The sequence below is a fragment of the Electrophorus electricus genome, chromosome 9, assembly GCF_041902795.1.
Source record: "Electrophorus electricus isolate QZ-2024a chromosome 9, ASM4190279v1, whole genome shotgun sequence".
NCBI lineage: Eukaryota > Metazoa > Chordata > Actinopteri > Gymnotiformes > Gymnotidae > Electrophorus > Electrophorus electricus.
The window spans coordinates 17,655,937-17,675,644 of record NC_137505.1 but is presented as its reverse complement, the minus strand read 5'-3'; the positions used below and the strand labels follow the sequence as shown (position 1 = coordinate 17,675,644).

At 45.2% G+C, this 19,708-nt stretch overlaps 2 protein-coding genes across 6 annotated transcripts in view; both read left to right on the top strand.

Annotated features, from left to right (window-relative positions):
- Positions 1-1,025: 1,025 nt before the first annotated feature.
- On the top strand, positions 1,026-10,981 carry ndp (norrin cystine knot growth factor NDP). 3 transcript variants are annotated; one of them, XM_081720890.1, is made up of 4 exons: positions 1,026-1,196; positions 3,966-4,117; positions 5,568-5,955; positions 9,821-10,981. In XM_081720890.1, exons 3-4 carry the CDS (start codon positions 5,764-5,766, stop codon positions 10,043-10,045), a joined length of 417 nt encoding a protein of 138 aa, XP_081577016.1. In that variant the 5' UTR covers positions 1,026-1,196; positions 3,966-4,117; positions 5,568-5,763; the 3' UTR covers positions 10,046-10,981. The 3 variants fall into 3 exon arrangements, with proteins under 3 accessions (XP_081577016.1, XP_081577017.1, XP_026860945.1); XM_081720891.1 differs by lacking the exon at positions 3,966-4,117 and adding an exon at positions 1,530-1,650; XM_027005144.3 differs by lacking the exon at positions 3,966-4,117.
- An 888-nt stretch (positions 10,982-11,869) lies between these two features.
- Positions 11,870-19,708, top strand: part of mao (monoamine oxidase) — a 30,149-nt gene continuing 22,310 nt past the window's right edge. The window contains exon 1 of one of the 3 annotated variants that reach the window (XM_081720819.1): positions 11,870-12,600. Coding sequence is in view for 2 of the 3 variants with exons in the window: in XM_027005250.3 (XP_026861051.2) it covers positions 13,389-13,437 (49 nt within the window). In the remaining variant the exon portion in view is untranslated. Of the gene's footprint in view, positions 12,601-13,115; positions 13,438-13,473; positions 13,598-19,708 lie in introns of those variants that run through there. The other 2 variants (XM_027005250.3, XM_081720818.1) reach the window with 2 other exon arrangements.

Here is a 19,708-nt window from a genome sequence, read left to right as displayed (position 1 = left end):
CAAAGAAGTACAGATAATTGTGTTTTGTAAACTTTTGACCCCTAAGTCCTACTTAGTTAAGCCAGCTCACCCCAAATTTCCGCCTGAGATTTCAAGGATTTTAACCACTTCATGAACAGTAATTAAGTTTGTTCTGCCTGACGGTATTCTTTTGTGGAGTTTTGGGGTACAAAATGGTATGGTTAATTATGAAATATATATTTTGTTTATAGTTCAGGTTTCTTCCTCAGATTACAGAAAACTGCAGAAAAACAAAAAGTGGGAAGAATCAGATTATCAAACATTTTTGTCTTGAATATTTTTGGTTCTTGGATTGAGTCCACACCTCAATTTGAAGATTACTCACTCCACTCTGGTGCCAATATTTGTTGTAATTTAATATGTCCTCCTTCCCTCCAACTACTGCCATTTTAAATTGCTAGAATTATTTGGATGGAAAACATGATAAACGTGTAGACAAAAAAAAAAGTCCTCTCAAAAGCAGGTTGTGTCTGAGAGCTAAAATAAAAACAATACACCAACACTACCCTAACGTGTGAGTGTGCGCAGAGCCTGAGCTAACTTCAGGCTGAGAAGCACCTCCCATAGGCAGCCGCGACCCTGCGGCTTGCAGGGCCCGGTTATGTGGTCCTGGGAGTAGTTGTTTTTAAATAAACTCATTCTGCTAACAGTTTTATAACCCAGAGCTCATAAAATGGAGACGGCCTCGAGCTCAGCTCTCTGATTCTACAGCCGTTCCGTGGCTGGAATCCCCATTTGTTTTGCGAGAGTGTGTCGGTTTGTCAGCTGGAGGGTGTGTGTGTGCGCGCGCGAGTGCATGTGTGCGTCCAGGGGGTGATATACGAGTGCTGCGTCACGTTCCACGGTCATCCTGAGACGTGCATCATCTGTCCCTTCCTTTTTTTTTTCCCAGATTCTTCTATAAAAACCAGGGGTGTGAATGTCAGAAGAGGGAAGGGGGAGTGGAGAGAGGGAGGGTGAGAGAGAGAGAGAGAGAGAGAGAGAGAGAGAGAGAGAGGGAGGGAGGGAGAGAGAGAGCGAGAGAGAGAGAGAGAGAGGGAGCTCACACACAATCAGCGTGCGTGATAGGGAGAGGGAAGCGGGTAAGAGAGCAATTGTTGCTGAAGCTATTCCAGTCCGGTCCAGGGAGGTGTAGCTGGTTTGGATATGGCGGATTAAGAGGAGCTTGGCAGAAGGTAAGATCACTACGGATCTAAAGGTGTCCCAGAGCTCCAGGGAGCCCCTGCTTGAGCTTCCAGGTTAATCACTGTAAACTGCTAGTCTTTAGTCTTCTTATTGCTGCCTCTATCCAGCAGGTCACATGTTTATATGCTGACAAATACAAAAAAAAACCCAAAACCCAGTTTTGAATGTGTTGTGTGACATATTTTTTTAATTACCCAAGGAACTTTGAAATACTGTTACTGCAATACAGCCTCTAAAGTATAATGTCTGTCATTAAAAAAAAAAAAAAAAAAAAGATTTCTCCGTGGTTTTGATCATGCAGCATTGCCCGCGATGTGTGGCAGGCTCTTTGATGTGAGGAGTCGGGAGGCAGCAGGCTTGCGCCGAGCCAAAGTCATTAGCACAGGGAGCAGGCTGAAGGCGGCGAGCCCAAGGAGAGCTCCTAGCGTGCGCCCCTGTCGAGAGGTGCGTGGTGTTTTACGGCGGGCTGCGGAGTTGCTCCGTGGGCTGTGCATAGACGCAGGATGGGCTGCTAAGAGCTTAAGCCCTCACTAAACCCGCTGCCCTACAGGCTGGGTCATGCCAGCCCGTCATACCTGATGAGAAATAATCCTTGGATTGTTTATGCTTTTCCTCACGCAATTTGAGACAAAGCCCACCACTGGTCTGGTGGTGTATGTGTGCGTGTGTGTGTGTGTGTGTGTGTGTGTGTGTGTGTGTGTGTGTGTGTGTGTGTGTGTGTGTGTGCGTATGTGTGTGTGTTTGTGTGTGTGTGTGTGTGAATCAGTTTATTGTATGTTTCCTCTATATGTATATATACATACTCACACACACACACACACACACACAATCAAAGGACAAGTGGAATTAGAGGGGGAAGGTTAATATGGCATCATGACAAGATCCCTAATTTGCTGAACATGTGCCTTGGGAGACTCCAGTGTACCCAAGATTTTCACTGGTACCTCATTGTCCCAATCACACATACCCTTTTCTAAGAACCCTAAACTGTAAAGCTAACATTAGCTTAGCATGAGCTCACGAGGTCTGCTGTCATTGGCTCCAGACTGCGCCTGAATCCACACTGTTTGCCTTATCTTTATCGCAGGGGATATATTTAGTGTGGGGCTTAGATGTGGCGTAAGGGGGCTGTGGGCTGGTGGCATCAAAGCAGGCTGGCAGTGCCCCTGCTCTGGCCTGCCATGCCGCTCAGCTGCACATGGGTCCATGGAGGGGGGGAGGGGCCGATGGAGCTTTTTGGCCCCCTGTTGGAATCTGCCCTTTGGTTTATTAAAAGCTGGTGAAACAATGGGGCACTAAACAAGCTCTAAACAATGACGTAATACAACAGCAGTCGTGAGATGGTAGGTATGACAGAGGGCCAGCAACCATAGACCCATAGCCCCAACCCTCATAGCAACTGTTCCAAGGTAACTGATATTTCAGTCACAAAAATCAACCGCAGTTGCAGGTATAGCTGTTCTAGTCTGACCAGCAAACACTGTGCGATCAAAAATAGGTTTGGCTAGGATTATAGTTAGGATTATGGCTAAATGATGCACCTACATGATGCACCTACATGGCAAGTAAAGACTTTCTGGATTGTTCTGGATTACCTGGAAAATCTGTTCTGCACTAAAATAAATGGTTTCTCTAAAGCTGTGCTGTGGAGATGATGGGTAATAATGTGGATTCCATTATTTCTGTTTTCCAGCCTCTTTCATACCCTGAGGCATATTTCAGTCTGAAAATCATCCTCAAAAATGACAGTCTGTGCTTTAGCTTATGTAGGAAGGAGTGTTGCGATGAGAGCCAGACACTTCCTCATACTCTCATATCAAGAGGCTACCTGAGATCCATCAAAGCATGCTTGAGTGTGTATGCTTGAGTGTGTGTGTATGTGTGTGTGTGTGCGTGTGTACAACCATCGCATCACCTGTGACAATGCCCAGGCTTAGCTGAGCTCAGAAAACACTTTTTTTTAATTCCCCAATTGAGATGGTCTATAGTTTTTAATGGTGCGACGGAGGGTGAGGATTACGCTACACAGCCCCATAACCATGGCAACTTGCGAATGTCAGGAATTTCACAGTTCTAAATGGTACAGGCGGTGAGGCCCCACGCCAGCCTTCAAACACCTTCATCAAAAAGTCCCATGCTGTGCTTTCATAGGTCCATGTCTGAACGCTTCAGACCGGGGCTGCACTCCCCGCCATCCGCTGTGGACACGGCTCCCGGGAGGAGGAGGGACTGAGGGTCAGAGGGTTTGTGAGTGAGTGTGTGTGTGTGTGTGTGTGTGTGTGTGTGTGTGTGCGCGCAGGGGGTCTCTGAGGGTCACTTAGCCCTGGGGAATGCCACACAACAGCTCTGGTGTGTCTCATGCACCTTTGGCTTGTGCCTTATTTTTAAAATGTATTTATTTATTTTTTTTGAATGTTTAACACTTTTCATCCTGTGGGAAAAAAAAACATGTTGGTTAGGTTAGGACAATCACTAGCACATGTTTTGCAGTGAAAGGGTGGTCCACCAGGCTCAGGGTGTAAAATAAATAAATAAATAAATATTCTCAGCACATTAAAAATAATGGACTCTGGGATTTTTGATCGAAGTTTAACTTGATACTGTAGACCTCACTGATCAGTTTTCACAGTGAAATGTGCTGCCAATGAGGCTATTAGCCTGGTCAAATGTGAAAAATATTTGGGTTAGGTTTTTCATTAGTTCCATCAGTACCTCTCGGCTCCAGTAATATGTGATGAAATGAATGCATTTATTCACAGAGCTTTTGGTTTTGGCTACAGTTCAAATGTGAGGGCTAATCAAAGGAAACGTTTCAGTGCAGCACGACAAAAACAGCCAGCACTGCTGCCAAAGCGAAATTGAGCAACGCGGGTCGTGCAAATGAAGAGGCGATCCCCTTCTGATATTTACAGTTAGGTTCACACTCACTACATACACACACTCCAAAGGTAAACAAAACCCAGAGGGGGAAATAGCCATCCAGGGTGGGACAGAGGGGGCATACGGACAGAGGCAGTGCGTGGTGTTGTCTCAGATGGAGGAAATGGGAAGTTCCAGCTGCTGTTTGTAGACACACTGGGCTCTATAAATCTGTGGCGCTCAGCAGGTGTGCAGGCTGCAGCGGTGCCTCACCTCACTCCCTCCCTGGCCTGGAGGGGCTCCCCACAGGGGGCTGGGTGTGCGTGGGGGGATCGGTCACCCCCATCCCCGGCAACTCTCCGACCCTGGAGCACTGGAAGTCTCCAGAGATTGCTGACCAGGCTGCTTCTGCATGCCTGTTCTGTGAGCTCATTAGCACACTTTAATGAACTCTACTGGATCTGTAGTCACTTTGTAAACAGGGATGTCTCCGCCACCTTGCTGGGCCAGGCTGGTGTGGTCACGGGGCAGGGCCCAGGAGGCAGGGCCCCGGAGCAAGGCAGCCTCTGAGTGATCCTGTCCAGCATGTCTGATATGTTGATATTAAAAACGTATGAACAGAGAGAGTCCTCTATGTGTGGCATCCCGGTTAAGAGCGGACTGCGATGTCTGCCTGTGGAAAACCTGCAGCACAAGCTCATTGGAGCAGTTAAACATTTCAAAGAGTATTTATTTTAACAGATAAATTGATACTTACATTTCTCACACTAGGAATGTTAAAGTTAAATTATTCCCCCCAGAAATAATAACACAATTGGGTCTTTTTAAATTAACTCGATGTGTTTGGGATTTCAGAACAAATCAGGGCCTTGACAAAACTCTTAGTCTGCAGCGAAGGAAATTGTCTTGGAAAAAGTTTGACAAAGTGCAGTGTATTATTTTAATGAAGGATTATTTCCTCTCTATGAAAGAGCTTGAAGGTGAGTCTAAGGGGCTGTTACCCACAACTTATATATATGCGTGTGTGGCTGGCATTTAACTTGTGATCATGTTCTGAGAATTACTGCCTCTTTCTTCAAATGGAAATAGAAAAATGTATTTCTGGGGAAATTATTTGCTGTAGGCTGTTCATTACTGCACTATGTCTCTCCTTTCTGTGATGAATGCTCAGGAATATGTTTTGTTGGTATTTGAACTCTTGGAATAATAGAAGAGTGGGCTGCCAAAATACAGCGCATCCCTGTTGTTCCTGGCTTGAGAAGCAGGACTCTCATCCCGGTTCATCCGTTGTCAGCAGACTCCCAAACACAAAGACTGTCTCTCTCGCTTGGCCTGTGCCTTCTCTCACCTGCCTTGCTTAGCTCCTGGAAGAGCCTCAGGGCTCCATACCATTAGCTGGGCCTAACTGACAAAAGATAACATATGTTCCCAGCTGGGCAGCTGGGGAAGGGCTTTTTTGTAACTCACCCTTGCACTAACCCTGTTTCATTCCTTGTCACCAGAAAGGAACACCTAAAGAGCTGAAGGAGATGGAAACACTCGAGGAGCAAACCCACCACACACACAAGTTCACGAGTGTGGCACCAGCACCTTGGCAGAGAGCTGCGTGTTTTCCTCTGTAGGCGGGGTGGCTCCATCCCTCTCTGTTCTCCTGCTGGGAAGTTCCCTCGCCACCGCGTCCGAGCCGGGAGGGCCAGAATGAGGAGCACGGGGTGGCCGCGGCTTCCGGGCATCGTCCTCCTGCTCCTCGCGTGTCCTCTGCTGGACGTCCTGCACGAGGTGGCCTGCAAGGCTGATGGCAGCTACCTGGCTGACGCTGCCCCTGGCAGGTGCATGAGGCACCATTTTGTCGAGACCATCACACACCCCATCTACAAGTGCACTTCCAAGGTACAAGCCACTTGGCTTAACACCTGCTCCTTATTGGTGTGAATGTGAGTGCATTCATGACCCTTTTAGAAGTGTCCGTGGGGAAAGGGTGATAAGCAGGACCATTCTGATCAGTTCCATTTGTCTGTGACATGCTCTGATGCTCATTTGTGTGTGGGTGACCCTGGGGTCTCTCACACTGGGGTATTTTGCCTGTGAGATGACAGGCAGAGTCTGATCAGGAACAGGTTTTCCTACAGCTCTTCCACTGTTTATTGAGTTCCAGTTAATGTTCCCCCCAGGTAAGACCCTGCTGTAAGGCAATACACCCTTCTCGCCTACGCTATTCTTGCTAACAAGAAGGTCAAGGAAACACAGAGGGTCTCCAGACACATGGAAAGGTCTCATAGTCAAGAAAGGTCTTATTGTCATCCATAGGAATGTACTTCTAATAAGAATTTCCGACTAATAAATAAAGTCTGTTTATTTATTGGATTAGATAGTACACTTAGTGTGCTGTGCTGCTCTTTTTTCATGAATTACCCTGGTTGCTTTGACACCTTGGTGGAGAGCACTTGTCCGGGCAGCCTGTGAGGCCCACAAAGCCCCCACAGGGTGTGTAAAAGATCTGTGGCATGCCTCCAAAGCCCTGCATAGAACTGACTAAATCATTCCTTGTGTCATCCCACCAGTTTTACTCCCCCAGACTGACTGGGGGGAGCTGGACCGCCAAGGCGGCCTGTGCAGCTCTGGTACTCCCTGGATCCCAGGAGGGACAGTCTCAGGTTATACAGCCTCAACTGCGTGCCGTTGGTCCAAGACCCCACGCTCTCATGAGCCCAGCTGCGACCCGTCATCAGACAGAGGGGATTCACAAAGGCAGAATTTTTTTGGGCCTCCTATAAACTGATGGTGCGCTGACAGGAGTCTGTAATATCACTAAAGTGTTCCATTCCATTCCTTGGGAATTACGTACTGCCTTGCTGCTAGACCCGTTTCACTGATCAGACAAAGAGCTCTAGGCAGAAAGTGGTTTGCAACACGTTAAGGACAGGTAGACATGCTGGGTTATAGAGGACTCACATACTCCACCTGTCTATAACCCAGCTGGGCGTCTAAACAGGACAACTGCTCCATGGGAATATCTGAAGTTCTTGCTGAAGGTAATTGTTTCAGTTACCGGTATAAACACCTTTGGAGCCTAATCACTTTTGGCTTGTGCTTAGGCTCAAAACGGTTTCTGGGAACCATAAATGAAGGGCAAGTTTATGTCCAGAACAGTCCATATCAAGAACTCAGACCCAAGTCTCAGCCATTTCCAAGCCCACAAAAGGCCTAGGGCTGGACAGTCAGAGTCCCAGCTCTGGTGTCCTATAGCAGGGCAGACGGCAGCTCAAGCCTGGCTGTGTCACAGCTCTAAAGCAGCGTATTACGCACCGCATCAGCTATGGGGACGGCTGTGGCCTGCATACAAATTTCAGCTGTGCTGACTAAGATCAACCTACGCAACCCCTTTGCTATTAATACAGAGGCAGCCACTTGCGTGACCAGGTGACAACCTGTCAACCCATACCTGTCAGCTCCACACCACCTCCCACAGTACCCGTACCAGTCAGCTCCACACCACCTCCCACAGTATCTGTACCTGTCAGATCCACACCACCTCCCACAGTATCTGTACCTGTCAGCTCCACACCACCTCCCACAGTATCTGTACCTGTCAGCTCCACACCACCTCCCACAGTATCTGTACCTGTCAGCTCCACACCACCTCCCACAGTACCCGTACCAGTCAGCTCCACACCACCTCCCACAGTATCTGTACCTGTCAGCTCCACACCACCTCCCACAGTATCTGTACCTGTCAGCTCCACACCACCTCCCACAGTATCTGTACCTGTCAGCTCCACACCACCTCCCACAGTAGCCGTACCAGTCAGCTCCACACCACCTCCCACAGTATCTGTACCTGTCAGCTCCACACCACCTCCCACAGTATCTGTACCTGTCAGCTCCACACCACCTCCCACAGTATCTGTACCTGTCAGCTCCACACCACCTCCCACAGTATCTGTACCTGTCAGCTCCACACCACCTCCCACAGTACCCATACCAGTCAGCTCCACACCACCTCCCACAGTATCTGTACCTGTCAGCTCCACACCACCTCCCACAATACCTGTACCTCTCAGATCCACACCACCTTCCACAATACCTGTACCTGTCAGCTTGACACCACCTCCCACAATACCTGTACCTGTCAGATCCACACCACCTCCCACAATACCTGTACCTGTCAATTCAACACCACCTCCCACAATACCTGTACCTGTCAGATCCACACCACCTCCCACAGTACCTGTACCTGTCAGCTACAGTCTCAGATGCAGTAACACACCACTTAGCCACTATAAGTAAATCTCTTGCCTGCAGGAATGTGGACTTGTGTGTTTATATTGCTAGTTTGTCTTTCTTGTTGTATGTTATGAGAAAAACACCACTTTTGAGATAAAAGTTTTGAGATAAAATTGTGACAACCACATTTTCCTGGTGCTTAGTTTTTTTTTTTTTTTTTTTGTTCATAGCATACAGCAGACATGTTTTTTATTTCATCCTTTTTTAAAATTTCATTCCTATCAACATGCTACGATGGCTTGCACGTGGCATGTATCTACCAAATGTTTTGTGAATTAGGTTTGCATACTTTTTTGCTGAGCAGAAAAACTTTCCCAGGGAAGGAGATGTAACCTAAATTTAATCTAGTTAACCTATAATAGTTCTAAATAATACTGAGGCTAAAACTTTAATGCAACTACTTTCAAAGCTCAAGTTTTAAAGCCAATTATCAGCTGTCCTCATTTTAGAAGTAATCATATTGGAAATGGATGTGGGCTCTTACTTCTCCCATCCCTCTACCAGAGGTCTGTGTCTTCCAGCCTTCTGTTGTCCCTGACAGTGGGGGTGACACTCGGCTGACACTGGACAGCTGACACAGGACTGCATTTCTGGAGCGTGGCAGGAATGTGTGGCTTGTGGGCTGGCATAGGACACCTTTTATCCAGAATCAGTGTACAGGCCTAGTGAGTCATGTTGGCGTCTATCAATCTGTGAGAAACATCGATGGGAACTGTCCAGCCAGGCTTGTGATGTCACTCGTTAACCTTTAATTATGGGAAAATTGTCAAGAAGGACAGGCTTTCAAAGGCTACTGTGGGTGGTTTGATTGTTATCAGTGCCAGCCCCGTGCCTCATAACAGCCCAGGTGAGTCATTCTTGTAAACCAGGTCTCATGATGAGTATATAACCTTTGCAATTCTACTATTTTTACACGGTCAACCACAAATCAATGTCAAAAACAAATGGCACCTGTGGTGAATCTGATGGGCATGTGTGTGTCTGTGAGTGGTGAGTATGTGTGTAAGGCAGGGGCTGCTATAGCCTGGAAGCGATCGTCCACCCCCCAATTCTCAGCGCAGGTGCAAGGTCGTGTGTGGAGCACAGACCCATTCTTTGTTCACAGCTGTGTACCCTCTGTAGCGGCTTATCTCAGCCCTGTCCTGAGGCTCAGGAGAGGCACCATGCACAGTTCACCCTGTCTCCATCCTGACTTCAGTGCAGACTTTAAGCAGACTCATTAACCCTCTGCCTGATGCTGTTGCCTTCCAGTCTCAATCCCGCTTCAAGACGTCACAGCACATACGGAAAACCGATCCACTTTGAAAACCAACATCTTTATACTTTCAGTGTTCGTGGTGCGTGTGCGCATATACGTGTGAGCCTGCAGACATAAACCAAGGTGCCCTCTGTACCACCCACGTGGGCGTGTAACTGCTAGCACTGCCGGGTTAATGGGGTGTGTGATTCCCTGCTGCCCTCTGCTCCACAGATGGTCTTGCTGGCACGCTGCGAGGGTCACTGCAGCCACACGTCCCGCTCCGACCCCCTCGTCTCCTTCAGCTCCGTCCTCAAACAGCCGTTCAAGAGCACGTGCTTCTGCTGCCGCCCGCACACATCCAAACTGAAGGCGGTCCGTCTGCGGTGCTCGGGCGGCCTGCGGATAACAGCCACCTACCGCTACATCCTCGCGTGCAGCTGCGAGGAATGCAACTGATGGCGCTCGCCGAGGAGGGACTGGCCCGGGTTTCAAACGGTTCCGTGTTTTGTGTATTTCATTGCTGTCCGTATTAGCAACACGATTTCGCAGTTCATTACCGGCACCTGGGCCTAAATGTGTTTGCCAGCTGAATCATTCCTAATGCATTCCATCGCTTTGATCGCAGAATGAGGAAAAATGACACATGCCGGCAGTGATGTTGCAGTTATGAGAGAACGAAGATATCGTGTCCGTTGTGGGCCGGAGACGTTCCCCAAAAAAGCGGGAGAACTCTTGGGAATGGCAGGCTGGAGCAGTGCCGGGGAATTGTCTCTGCCGCAGCTGCTGAACAGAGCGGCGGGCGCTGCAGCTGAAGGAGAGACGCCCGTCTTGTTGCGGCAGCTTCGTGACACATGTTCAGACTTCAAGAAGGGTCCGGCCCTTTCGGGCTCTGTTAGTTCTGAGTAATTTGTGTAAAGTCGCGTTTGTCACGTGATTGCTTATAACTGCATAGCACTCTTCCGTTAGCTTTTGTTGAGATGTTTGCTTTCAGTGTGAGTGCCAGGTGAGCCATATGGTGTTGATGTGCAAAGCAAAATATGTTATAATTACAGCTCAAGCACTCTGAAGTCAGTGAAATATAACCACTTTGTATGAATCTGGTCAAGGACGATGTCTACAGTACAGAGAGGAGAAGTAAGTTGTCAAATTAAAAGATCGTCATGCGTCTTTAAAACCAGACAAATGCGGTGCGCTGCTTCAAGAGAGCCGCATTCCACCGGTCTCTGCTAACAGATGATATACAGCCTTCTATGAAATGCTTTGTCCTGCTTTGTTGAAACTGTACCCCTTGAGATATTGCACAGTTTGTTTGCTGGACACATTTGTAATCAATAACAATAGTGACAGCTCCACATATGAAACTAATAAATGGTTTCCTTTTGTTTCTACAGACTCACTGTATGCCTTGTGCTAGCTGTCTACTTACGGAGATGCTAGTCTTTTGATACGACGTGATTGAGTCGACCTATTATTAACTTTATGGATAATTTGACAGCATGACAGACACCCAGATGATGCCTCTTATTTGGGTTCTGTGTCACTTTATGACCCGTCTGAATTTTCTTCTTTGATATATGTAATCAGTTTGTTTCCGTGTTGTGGCTCATTGTTCCTCGTTCTAGTAGTTCCCCTGAGCCAGGGCAGGGACGTCTTTATACCGTGCCAAACTAAGTGATAATACAGATAGAAATGATTAGCACACCAAATCGAATATAGCATCTGGAGATCGCTGTTAACCTTTGGACTATGCCTATAAAGTTCCAAGCGGCCTATTCCCATTTCCGTGTTCCAAAACTGTCATTACCAAATGCACTAAGGCCAGTTCTGCTAAGTCTGAAATACATGAGGTAAATACATGAGGGAGAGCTCTGGGCCAAGAAACAGGCCTGAATAAGGCTGACGAAGCCACGGCGTCTGCCACTGACCGCAATATCCTTTAGATCCTCCGTGAGATAATAGGCTGAGCTCCTAATGTGTATGAAGAGGGGAACATGTCTCCTGGCTTTTCACTTTATTAAACTCGAGCTAATATTAGCTGCCGTTTTTATTACTGAGATCAAAGCAGAAATGGGCTGCTTTTGAATTATGGATTTTGTTCATGGCTGCTATCATCTCCCTGACGTTCTTTATATGTCATTTAAAAGTGTTACTTTTTAAAAATAACATGTAATGTTACATGTTATTTTTATAACATGTATAAATGTTCTAAAACATAACATTTGTTTTATAACGGGGGGGGGGGGGTAGGATTGTTTGAGTGCTTGTGAAATAGCTTCAAACGTATAGATAATGAAACAGCCCCCTCTACTGGATGGACTAGAACATGCCCAACACAATCGACGTCCAAACACCTGGATCTAGGTCTGAAGTATAAGTATTTCACCATTATTGTTGTTGGTTTATGGTTCTGATATTGTGCGTATGTACTCTCAGATATTTACCACTGGCAAGTGTGGAAAAGGTTGAACCAGACACCTCAGTACAGATATGTCAACAGAGCCCAGAAGGGCCCACGGGGACAGTGCTATTCTTGTCTCTGTATCTGGGTGAGGGCCTTCTCTCTATGTACCGTCTCCCAGGACTAGCGAGAGCAGGGAACTGTCCATGCAGAGAGCGTAATTTAATGCGCCAGAATGAAAGCACCTCTGGATCTGGATTATCTGCGTTATGTTCGGTATGGGCGCTAGTGTGCCCGTGTGCAGACACAGCGCCATCTGGGCAGGTTATATATAACCGGCATTTTCGCTTGGACCTTTTCATAAAGTTTCGTGGAATTTCGCTTTTTTAAGTAGTCCATTACATTTACATTTTAGGAATTTAGCTGACGCTTTTGTTCAAAATGACTTACAATTATGACTGAGTACAACTTGAAAAATTGAGGGTTAAGGGCCTTGCTCAGGGGCAACCTGGCAGTGGTGGGGTTTGAACCAACGGTACCTTAACCGCTGACCTACCACCACCTGAAAGCAAATCAAGGTGGGCTTATTTGGGAACTGAACCCAGGACCCAAGGTAAGAATCACCTTTAGACCAACAAGCCTGTAGTAGTGATGACTGTTGGTGTATTTTCAGTCAGGAACTTTAGCAACTAATCAAAACATGTATCTGCATCAGGGGCTCACATATGGAATTTAAAAGGTACAAAACGCTGTAGTGTTTTAGATACCAGATCACTGTCTTATAGGTTAATTATTTCAAGCTGACGATAGACCTGAAACACTAGCTTCCCAAGGGATTGCACAGGGTTGTTGGGGCCCCCGCGGACTAAAATAGACACAAAATATTTAGGATACGTCCACGAGAGGGCGTGCTCCATCTCCAGATTCTCTTTGCGAACTTGAATTTGGTATTTCGGATATTTAAGACCAACCTGTGGAACATTACAGCAGAGTGCATGAAATAAGACAGTTTGATATCGATGGATGCATATGTTTGTATGATCAACTAAATCATTTAAATAAACAGCGAAACTAAATGTGATTATCACTGACAGTCAAGTAGACGTTGTATCATTCTGCATCTAATCACAATGCTCCAAATACGGATAAAATAGTCCAGTCGACTTTTAGAACATCACCGATGTATTGATTGCGCTTTCAAAAGACATCGAATCCAAAGTGCTCCACGTTTTAGTTTCGGGTTATTATTCGTTCATACACGTATAGATTGCGTGTGAATGAACGCTGCGGAGGATTGGCAGGGTGCGGGGTCTTTATTGTCAGCAGGCGGGGCTCCGGCGGGCCCGTGTCGGTGTAACACGGACGCGACCCGCACTCTTCACCCGCAGCCACGGCGACACCATGGAAGCCAACGCGTATGATGTGATTGTGATTGGGGGCGGCATATCAGGTTAGTGTGAGAAATCTCGGGCCACAGCTTAAATGTGATCTCCTAGGGCCGACGGTCATCTTCAAGGAAGTTTGCACTATTGAGAACTGCGTAATTCAAAATGATGTTTGTTTGTTTTTAGAGTTATGAAGCCGCGGTCTCCAATGCGCGATGGCGAAAGGTACTTTGGTGCCTTAGCATCTAACGGGCTTCTAATGTCACATCGCTTCAAAAATGTCTAGCGCATGTTAGGGCAAGCCGGAATCCTGCACGTCCGTTTGTAAAACATCCACTTAAAAAATAACTTCTTGCTTTCCGATACAAACTTCAATGTATTTGAGCTCGTTTATCACCCGAACTCGCTTCCTCTTCCGTGCGATGACCAAGCTGCCCACTTGGTGTTCGTGTTTCTCGGGGGTTTTGTCGCACAGGTGCTACCCCAGCCGGAAAAGCACCACTTCACCTCGGCGAAATTGTATCTGTTTATGCGTAAATGTTACGCAGTTACATTTTGCAATCAGGATCGTCTTGCGGTGAGGTCTGGGGGATTTGCGCCACTTGCGTTAATTCTTTGCATTTGCTCGGCAGCAATTTTAATAAGTGATGAAGTTCAACAGGACTGACTGGTAAAGCGCACAGCATCTCACCCTGTTAGATGGTTAGGTCGTTCATGGTTGTTAGGTTGTTCATAATTTACAGTAATAATGGAAATTATTTATTTGGCGGCTTATTTATTTGGCTGTCTTTGTGTAAAGCACAAGAAAGAACAATAGACACGTGCAAACAGGAATATCGTCTTAATAGATTGTGAATTTGACATGGACATTTGTCTGCCTAGAATGTCTCCACCTATGGGCAAGATATGTGACCAGGTGGCCAGTTTTCACCAGTATGCGTGAGACTGAAACCTCGTCAGTATATGGTTTGAATGCATTTGTAACAGTTTCTCTAGGCATCTAACAACAACCTACCAAGTGGGATGTGTAGTTTGTGTCTATTTTCAGATCCTTTTGTTAGACCATGTGACACTTTTTTTTTTTTTTTGCAAGAGAGCATTTTCTTCATGCATTTGTGCACTTGTCCAAATAAATTGTTTTTCTACATGGTTTGTACATGCATTTTTTAGAGAGCATTTTTGTTTGCACACCTCATAGTCACCATGAGTACTGATTAATATTGATTCAATGCTAATCAGTACTCACTGATCAGTCCTCAGTACTCAGTCATCATTGATAAGGAAGAAGCCATTTCCCAGCATATGTTAAATGATCGGGTTTTCGTTTAGAGAATCGCATTATCAGGGTCATGGTCTCATAGCTGTTGTGATTTGAGGAAATTCCAAATTGGCCCTTTAAACTTGATGATTTCTCAGTGTGTAATAAACTCTGCTTAAAAAGATCTGCCAATTCACCCCAGAAATGGAAAAAGTCAGAGCATGTTTTCATAGAAACATAACAAGATGTCACAAGTTCCTGGAAGTAGACCAGACTCTCACCCACAGCCCCAGGCACCTGCTAGTAATCTAGGAAAGTAGTTTCCTTCAGAAATTATACACCTTCCCATACACCTTCTACTGGGGCAAAGTGCCATGCATACGTTCTGATAATCCACAGTCTTGGTCCCTTCACATGATGCGTGCAGTTTATTAGCTATACATCCTCTCATATAACAGCAGTGCTTGGAGCTGTACTTTAGCAGGCGCAGTCGAACTCTGCGTTAATCATTATTCCTGTATCAGTTCACCAGTTTTTATGAGACGCTGTCTCTGTCAGTGGAACAAGGCTTGTTGCTTCATGGCTTCAGACACGGTCAAATTCACCGCGTAACAAGATTACCATCAGTTGCTTTCCAGGTCCTGAGATTGGGAGTGAATGGATTAGACACTAGACTGCCTAATGTGTGTGGTGACAGATGTATTAAAAGTGATATTTTGTATTTTTGAGTGGCTTTCCTTAAAAGTGACAATGTTACTTTGTTGTTCCATGCCGCAACAGTTGGTTGTTGCACAACCATTTTTTTTCCCCCCTGAATGACCTTTTATTAGAAAGCAGAGGTACCCTCTCTAATCAAAGCTCCAAAATGAAGGCTGAACAGAACTAAGGCTTTGTTTTAGTGATCCTTTACTAACGTCCCAGGAGCTGCTTGGAAATCCAGTTATGTGCAAAGCCACTGGGTGTTTGTTTTTTGCAGAAATACTAAAAAACACTGACAGTTCATTTTTACACACCCAGTATTTCACATCCAACAAGCAGTGGTGTTGAAGAACACTCCGTCTGATAAAAGTGACCGTGCTCCACACCGTGGGGGATCTGCTAGACAGAGAAAGAGACAAAGTTCCCTCACTATTGATGTCTTCTCCCTGTCCTGTGCCACAGTGACAGAACTAGCAGAGCGATGGGGGCCGAGGAGAGAGTGCCGGCCGGTAGACGCTGTGCTCGGCTGTTCTGCGCGCGCCACGTGTTCATGAACGAGGCAGATTTCAGTGGTTCATGTTTACACAGTTTCTGAAGTTACGCCTTGAAAGGCAAACAAGAACAGCCATAAATGTTTCTAAAAAACATAAACCTTTTCCTAGGTATTGAAAATCATATTATCTCTCTTTAAATGAAAAGTGGAACTCTAGCAATCGGATGATTAGACTCTGAGTACTAAGGGTAGCCTTTCCCGGCAGTAGTCACTGGTCATCAGCAGTTAGGATACACTCTCCCCTGTCTGTCCCAGTCACATTGACAGCATGTCGATGCATATTTGATTAATATTAGGAAATTTACCCGGCAGGATGTTACAGCTGCAAATTTGTATTCCATTTGCTTAAGGATGGTGAAAATATAGAATATGTAGAAATGGTTAAGGTTAGTGCTTGGGTGAGTTTAGCTGACAATGATTTCTTTGACACTTAATTCATATGGAACTGACCAAAACTTCCAAATGAATTCTTGTGAGATCATAGTAAAGTTTAAATTAAGTCCAATTAGTTGTCATTTTTGGCTTCAAGGGTGTTTTTCTGAGCATTGCACTGCAAAACCCAATGAAGAGCACCTAACACTTGATGATGTGTTGCTATAGTCAAAAAACTATTACTGATTACTGATATGTTTACAATTCTAAAAGGAAAATGTTGTACTTTTCATGCTGGTACATTTGCATTTAATAGATTCATTTGTGAAAATCACTCCCTTCTGCGTGTGCTTCGGAGCAGTGGTACATTGCTCATGTAGACTAGCTCTCCTTGGGCATACAGCTCAATGGCTGGGAATTCCACACCTGATTGTTGAGGCTTTCTGCTGACTCTGATGTTTCCTGGTGTGTGTCCTGCACTTGGTAAAGACCGCTGGTATTCCGATTTTGGAAAGGCGGCAGGAAAAACAAGCACCAATAGATGCAAGATAGAGAGCGTAAGTGAGGGCTCCTCCATTCCACTTGTTGACTTCAGTGTGAGCCTGCTCGGGGTACTCTAGCTGCAGTGACCCTTTTGCACTGAGTTCATAAACACTTGCAAAATCCCTTTGGCAGTGTACAGTATTGTGTAAGACAATTTTAAAGTGCATTTCACTGAAATATAATGGGGATGGATTCTAATGCAAAAAAAGCTCACTTAAACAGATGCATTGCTTTATATGCCTAAAGTTTCTTTGTATTATTTAGTTACTGTATTTGTACTTGACTTGTAATTGGACGGTTGCTGGTTCAAGCCGCACCACTGCCAAGTTGCCACTGTTGGGCCCCTGAGCAAGACCTTTAACCCTCAATTGCTCAAGTTGTACTCAGTCATAACTGTAAGTGGCTTTGGAAAAAAGCGTCAGCTAAATGCCATAAATGTAAATGATGTTGATGTTAGTTGACACCTTATGCGCAGTGCTTATTTAAGAAATCTCACACATACAATGGGAATTTAGAGTGTAATGCCTACGCAATTTGGGTTACCTACGGCAACAGGCCAACTGTCATTTAGAAAAAACGATCAAACAAAAACTGAATAAACGTAACGTAACACACTGCAAATGGCACGACAGGAAAGATTTGGCTTCTGCCTTATTAAAGATGAATTTCCAGCAGATATTTACTTTTCCACATTAGCACAGTGAGGTTATCCCTACACCAGCACGTATGTTTGCCATTCAAGCATGCAGCTGTGTATTTCCCAGTGTGTGCATAATGCTACACCTTGATTGATCTTGTGTGGATCATGTGTAAAGAGTGAGAATGGAGAATGGACTGGGCTTGCAGGGTTGCCCCCAGCATCATCTGTGTCACAATTTTACAAGGACAGAAACATGGAAAAGAATGGAACCGTTGAGTGTGTCCCAAACCGACGCACTAGTGCGGCTGCGCTTGGATGACTCTCTCCTGTTGCCTTCCTCGCCTGTATAAACAGGATTTTTTAGTCTTTTTTTTTTATGCCTCTGAGTGGAGGAAAGAAAAACCAGCTGTTTTTCATTTTGCAGTTTCAGATAACATTCATCTGTTTCTCTCCCAGGGATACTGGTGTAGGGTGGTAACTTTAATAACCCTTAACAGGAACACGTCACACCCCCAAAAGGAGGGCATATTGGAAACAGGGATATGACATTTTCGTTTTGTTGTTTTTACATCATTGCAAACATTCTAGCTCACAGAGTGTGGAGTTTCTGTGGTTAGCTGGGAGGTACGAGGCGATCTGTTAAACCAATTAAAAGGTATTTAACATAAATGTGACCTAATGAAAGACTACAATTAGATTGATCGATGGAAAGCAATTCACTCTAGAAGGAAGGCAAATGGATGTTCAACCAGGCAATCTGGAGAACAGGGAGCTGAAAAACTGAGTGTCTGTCTTAAAACCAGATGCGTGGCCACCCTAATCTGGGGCTGGTAGGCTATCTTAACCGATTCACTCTTTTGCAGTGCAATTGCCTTTCAGTCGTGCCAAATGCCGATATGTCTGTGGTTTCTAAAAGAGCAATCATTGTCACTAAATTAATGTACGTGACACACAGAGAACACCGCATTCCACTCTGGGCCGTTGTCCTCCCTGATAAATAGTTTAAAGCCGGCAGCTCCAGGGAGAGAGCCTTGTCTCTATTGTGATTATTGGATTGGATGTTTGTTGTGTTTGCAGTAGATGCTACAACGGCACAGAGACAGTTACATGAGTGTGAAATGAGGCACCAAAAATTCAACACTTGTTGAATTTAGTATTTTATGTTTGTTTTTTTTATGTTAAAGTACAATAAGTAAAAAAAGATGCATTCAGTAACTAAATCTACCAACCACAATATACAGAAGTTTTAGCTGTTTTAATTAGGACAGATGTGTGAATATTTCTTAATGCAGCCTTTGTAGCTAGCACTAATTGAGTTTGTGTTGCCATGGAAACGGACTAAAATATTTGAAATAATTTATTTTGATTATTTGTTTGAGACAAAGGAGCATAATTTCTGTCAACTGTGGTAATCTCTATTCATGATCTATAGAAGGATAGTATTTGTTATTTTATGGGGCTGTCTATGCTGTTCGATAAGCAACATGTAAGGTTGTGTCCAAGCATTGCTCCAGTGTCCATTCAGACATGCGAACATTTCCCCAATGAGAGCAGAAGCAGTAGCACAGTTACATGTAAAGAAAGCAGAAATCAAAATGGAAGCTGCCATTTACTCTCAGTGCAGAGAACTAAAAAAAGTTGGAGGATCAAAGCAACATTTTATCAGTCGCCTCTTACACAGGATATGAAAGGCTCTCATAGAAAGGTGATGTGCGAATGTTCAGGTGATCATTTCTACAGAAGTAGGTTAGTGCAGAGGCAAAAACAATGTTGGAAGGCCACTTTTATAGAAAAGATGAGGACGCCTAGCGTCAGCCATGGGGGAAGCTTAATACCGTAATACAGTCGTTCCTTCATAATACAGCATGCAATCAGGGAGACACTTAACATCTGGCCAATTATTCACCCAGAAGACCACATTAAGTTGAGGGAATTCAGTGGCTTTCTGCAAGATTGTAGCAATACCATGCTTTATATCAAGGGTCTCCAAGTGCTGAATGATTGCGAAGACAATGTGAATCAGAAAATATTAGCCAAATTTCCAATTTAGGTATCTTCAAGATGTAAATGCTTTGTCACAGAACAGCTGGATGAAGCCGAAGATTATCCGAGCTTTGTAGCATTTGCACAGTTCGTAGCAAAAGAATCATGAATAACGTACAATCCAGTGTCCTCATCACTTACATTAAAGCACCTTGGAGAAAAGATGTTAATAGAGACAAAACGCCCAAAGGCGAATACCTTTGCCATTTGACCTGAAGCCGCTGAGTT

What these genes read in the sequence shown, in the direction of transcription:
- ndp (XM_027005144.3), top strand. Translation starts at nt 5,764, where the DNA reads ATGAGGAGCACGGGGTGGCCGCGGCTTCCGGGCATCGTCCTCCTGCTC. An exon ending in TCTACAAGTGCACTTCCAAG is followed by an intron (nt 5,956 to 9,820) that starts GTACAAGCCACT and finishes TCTGCTCCACAG; the next exon opens with ATGGTCTTGCTGGCACGCTG.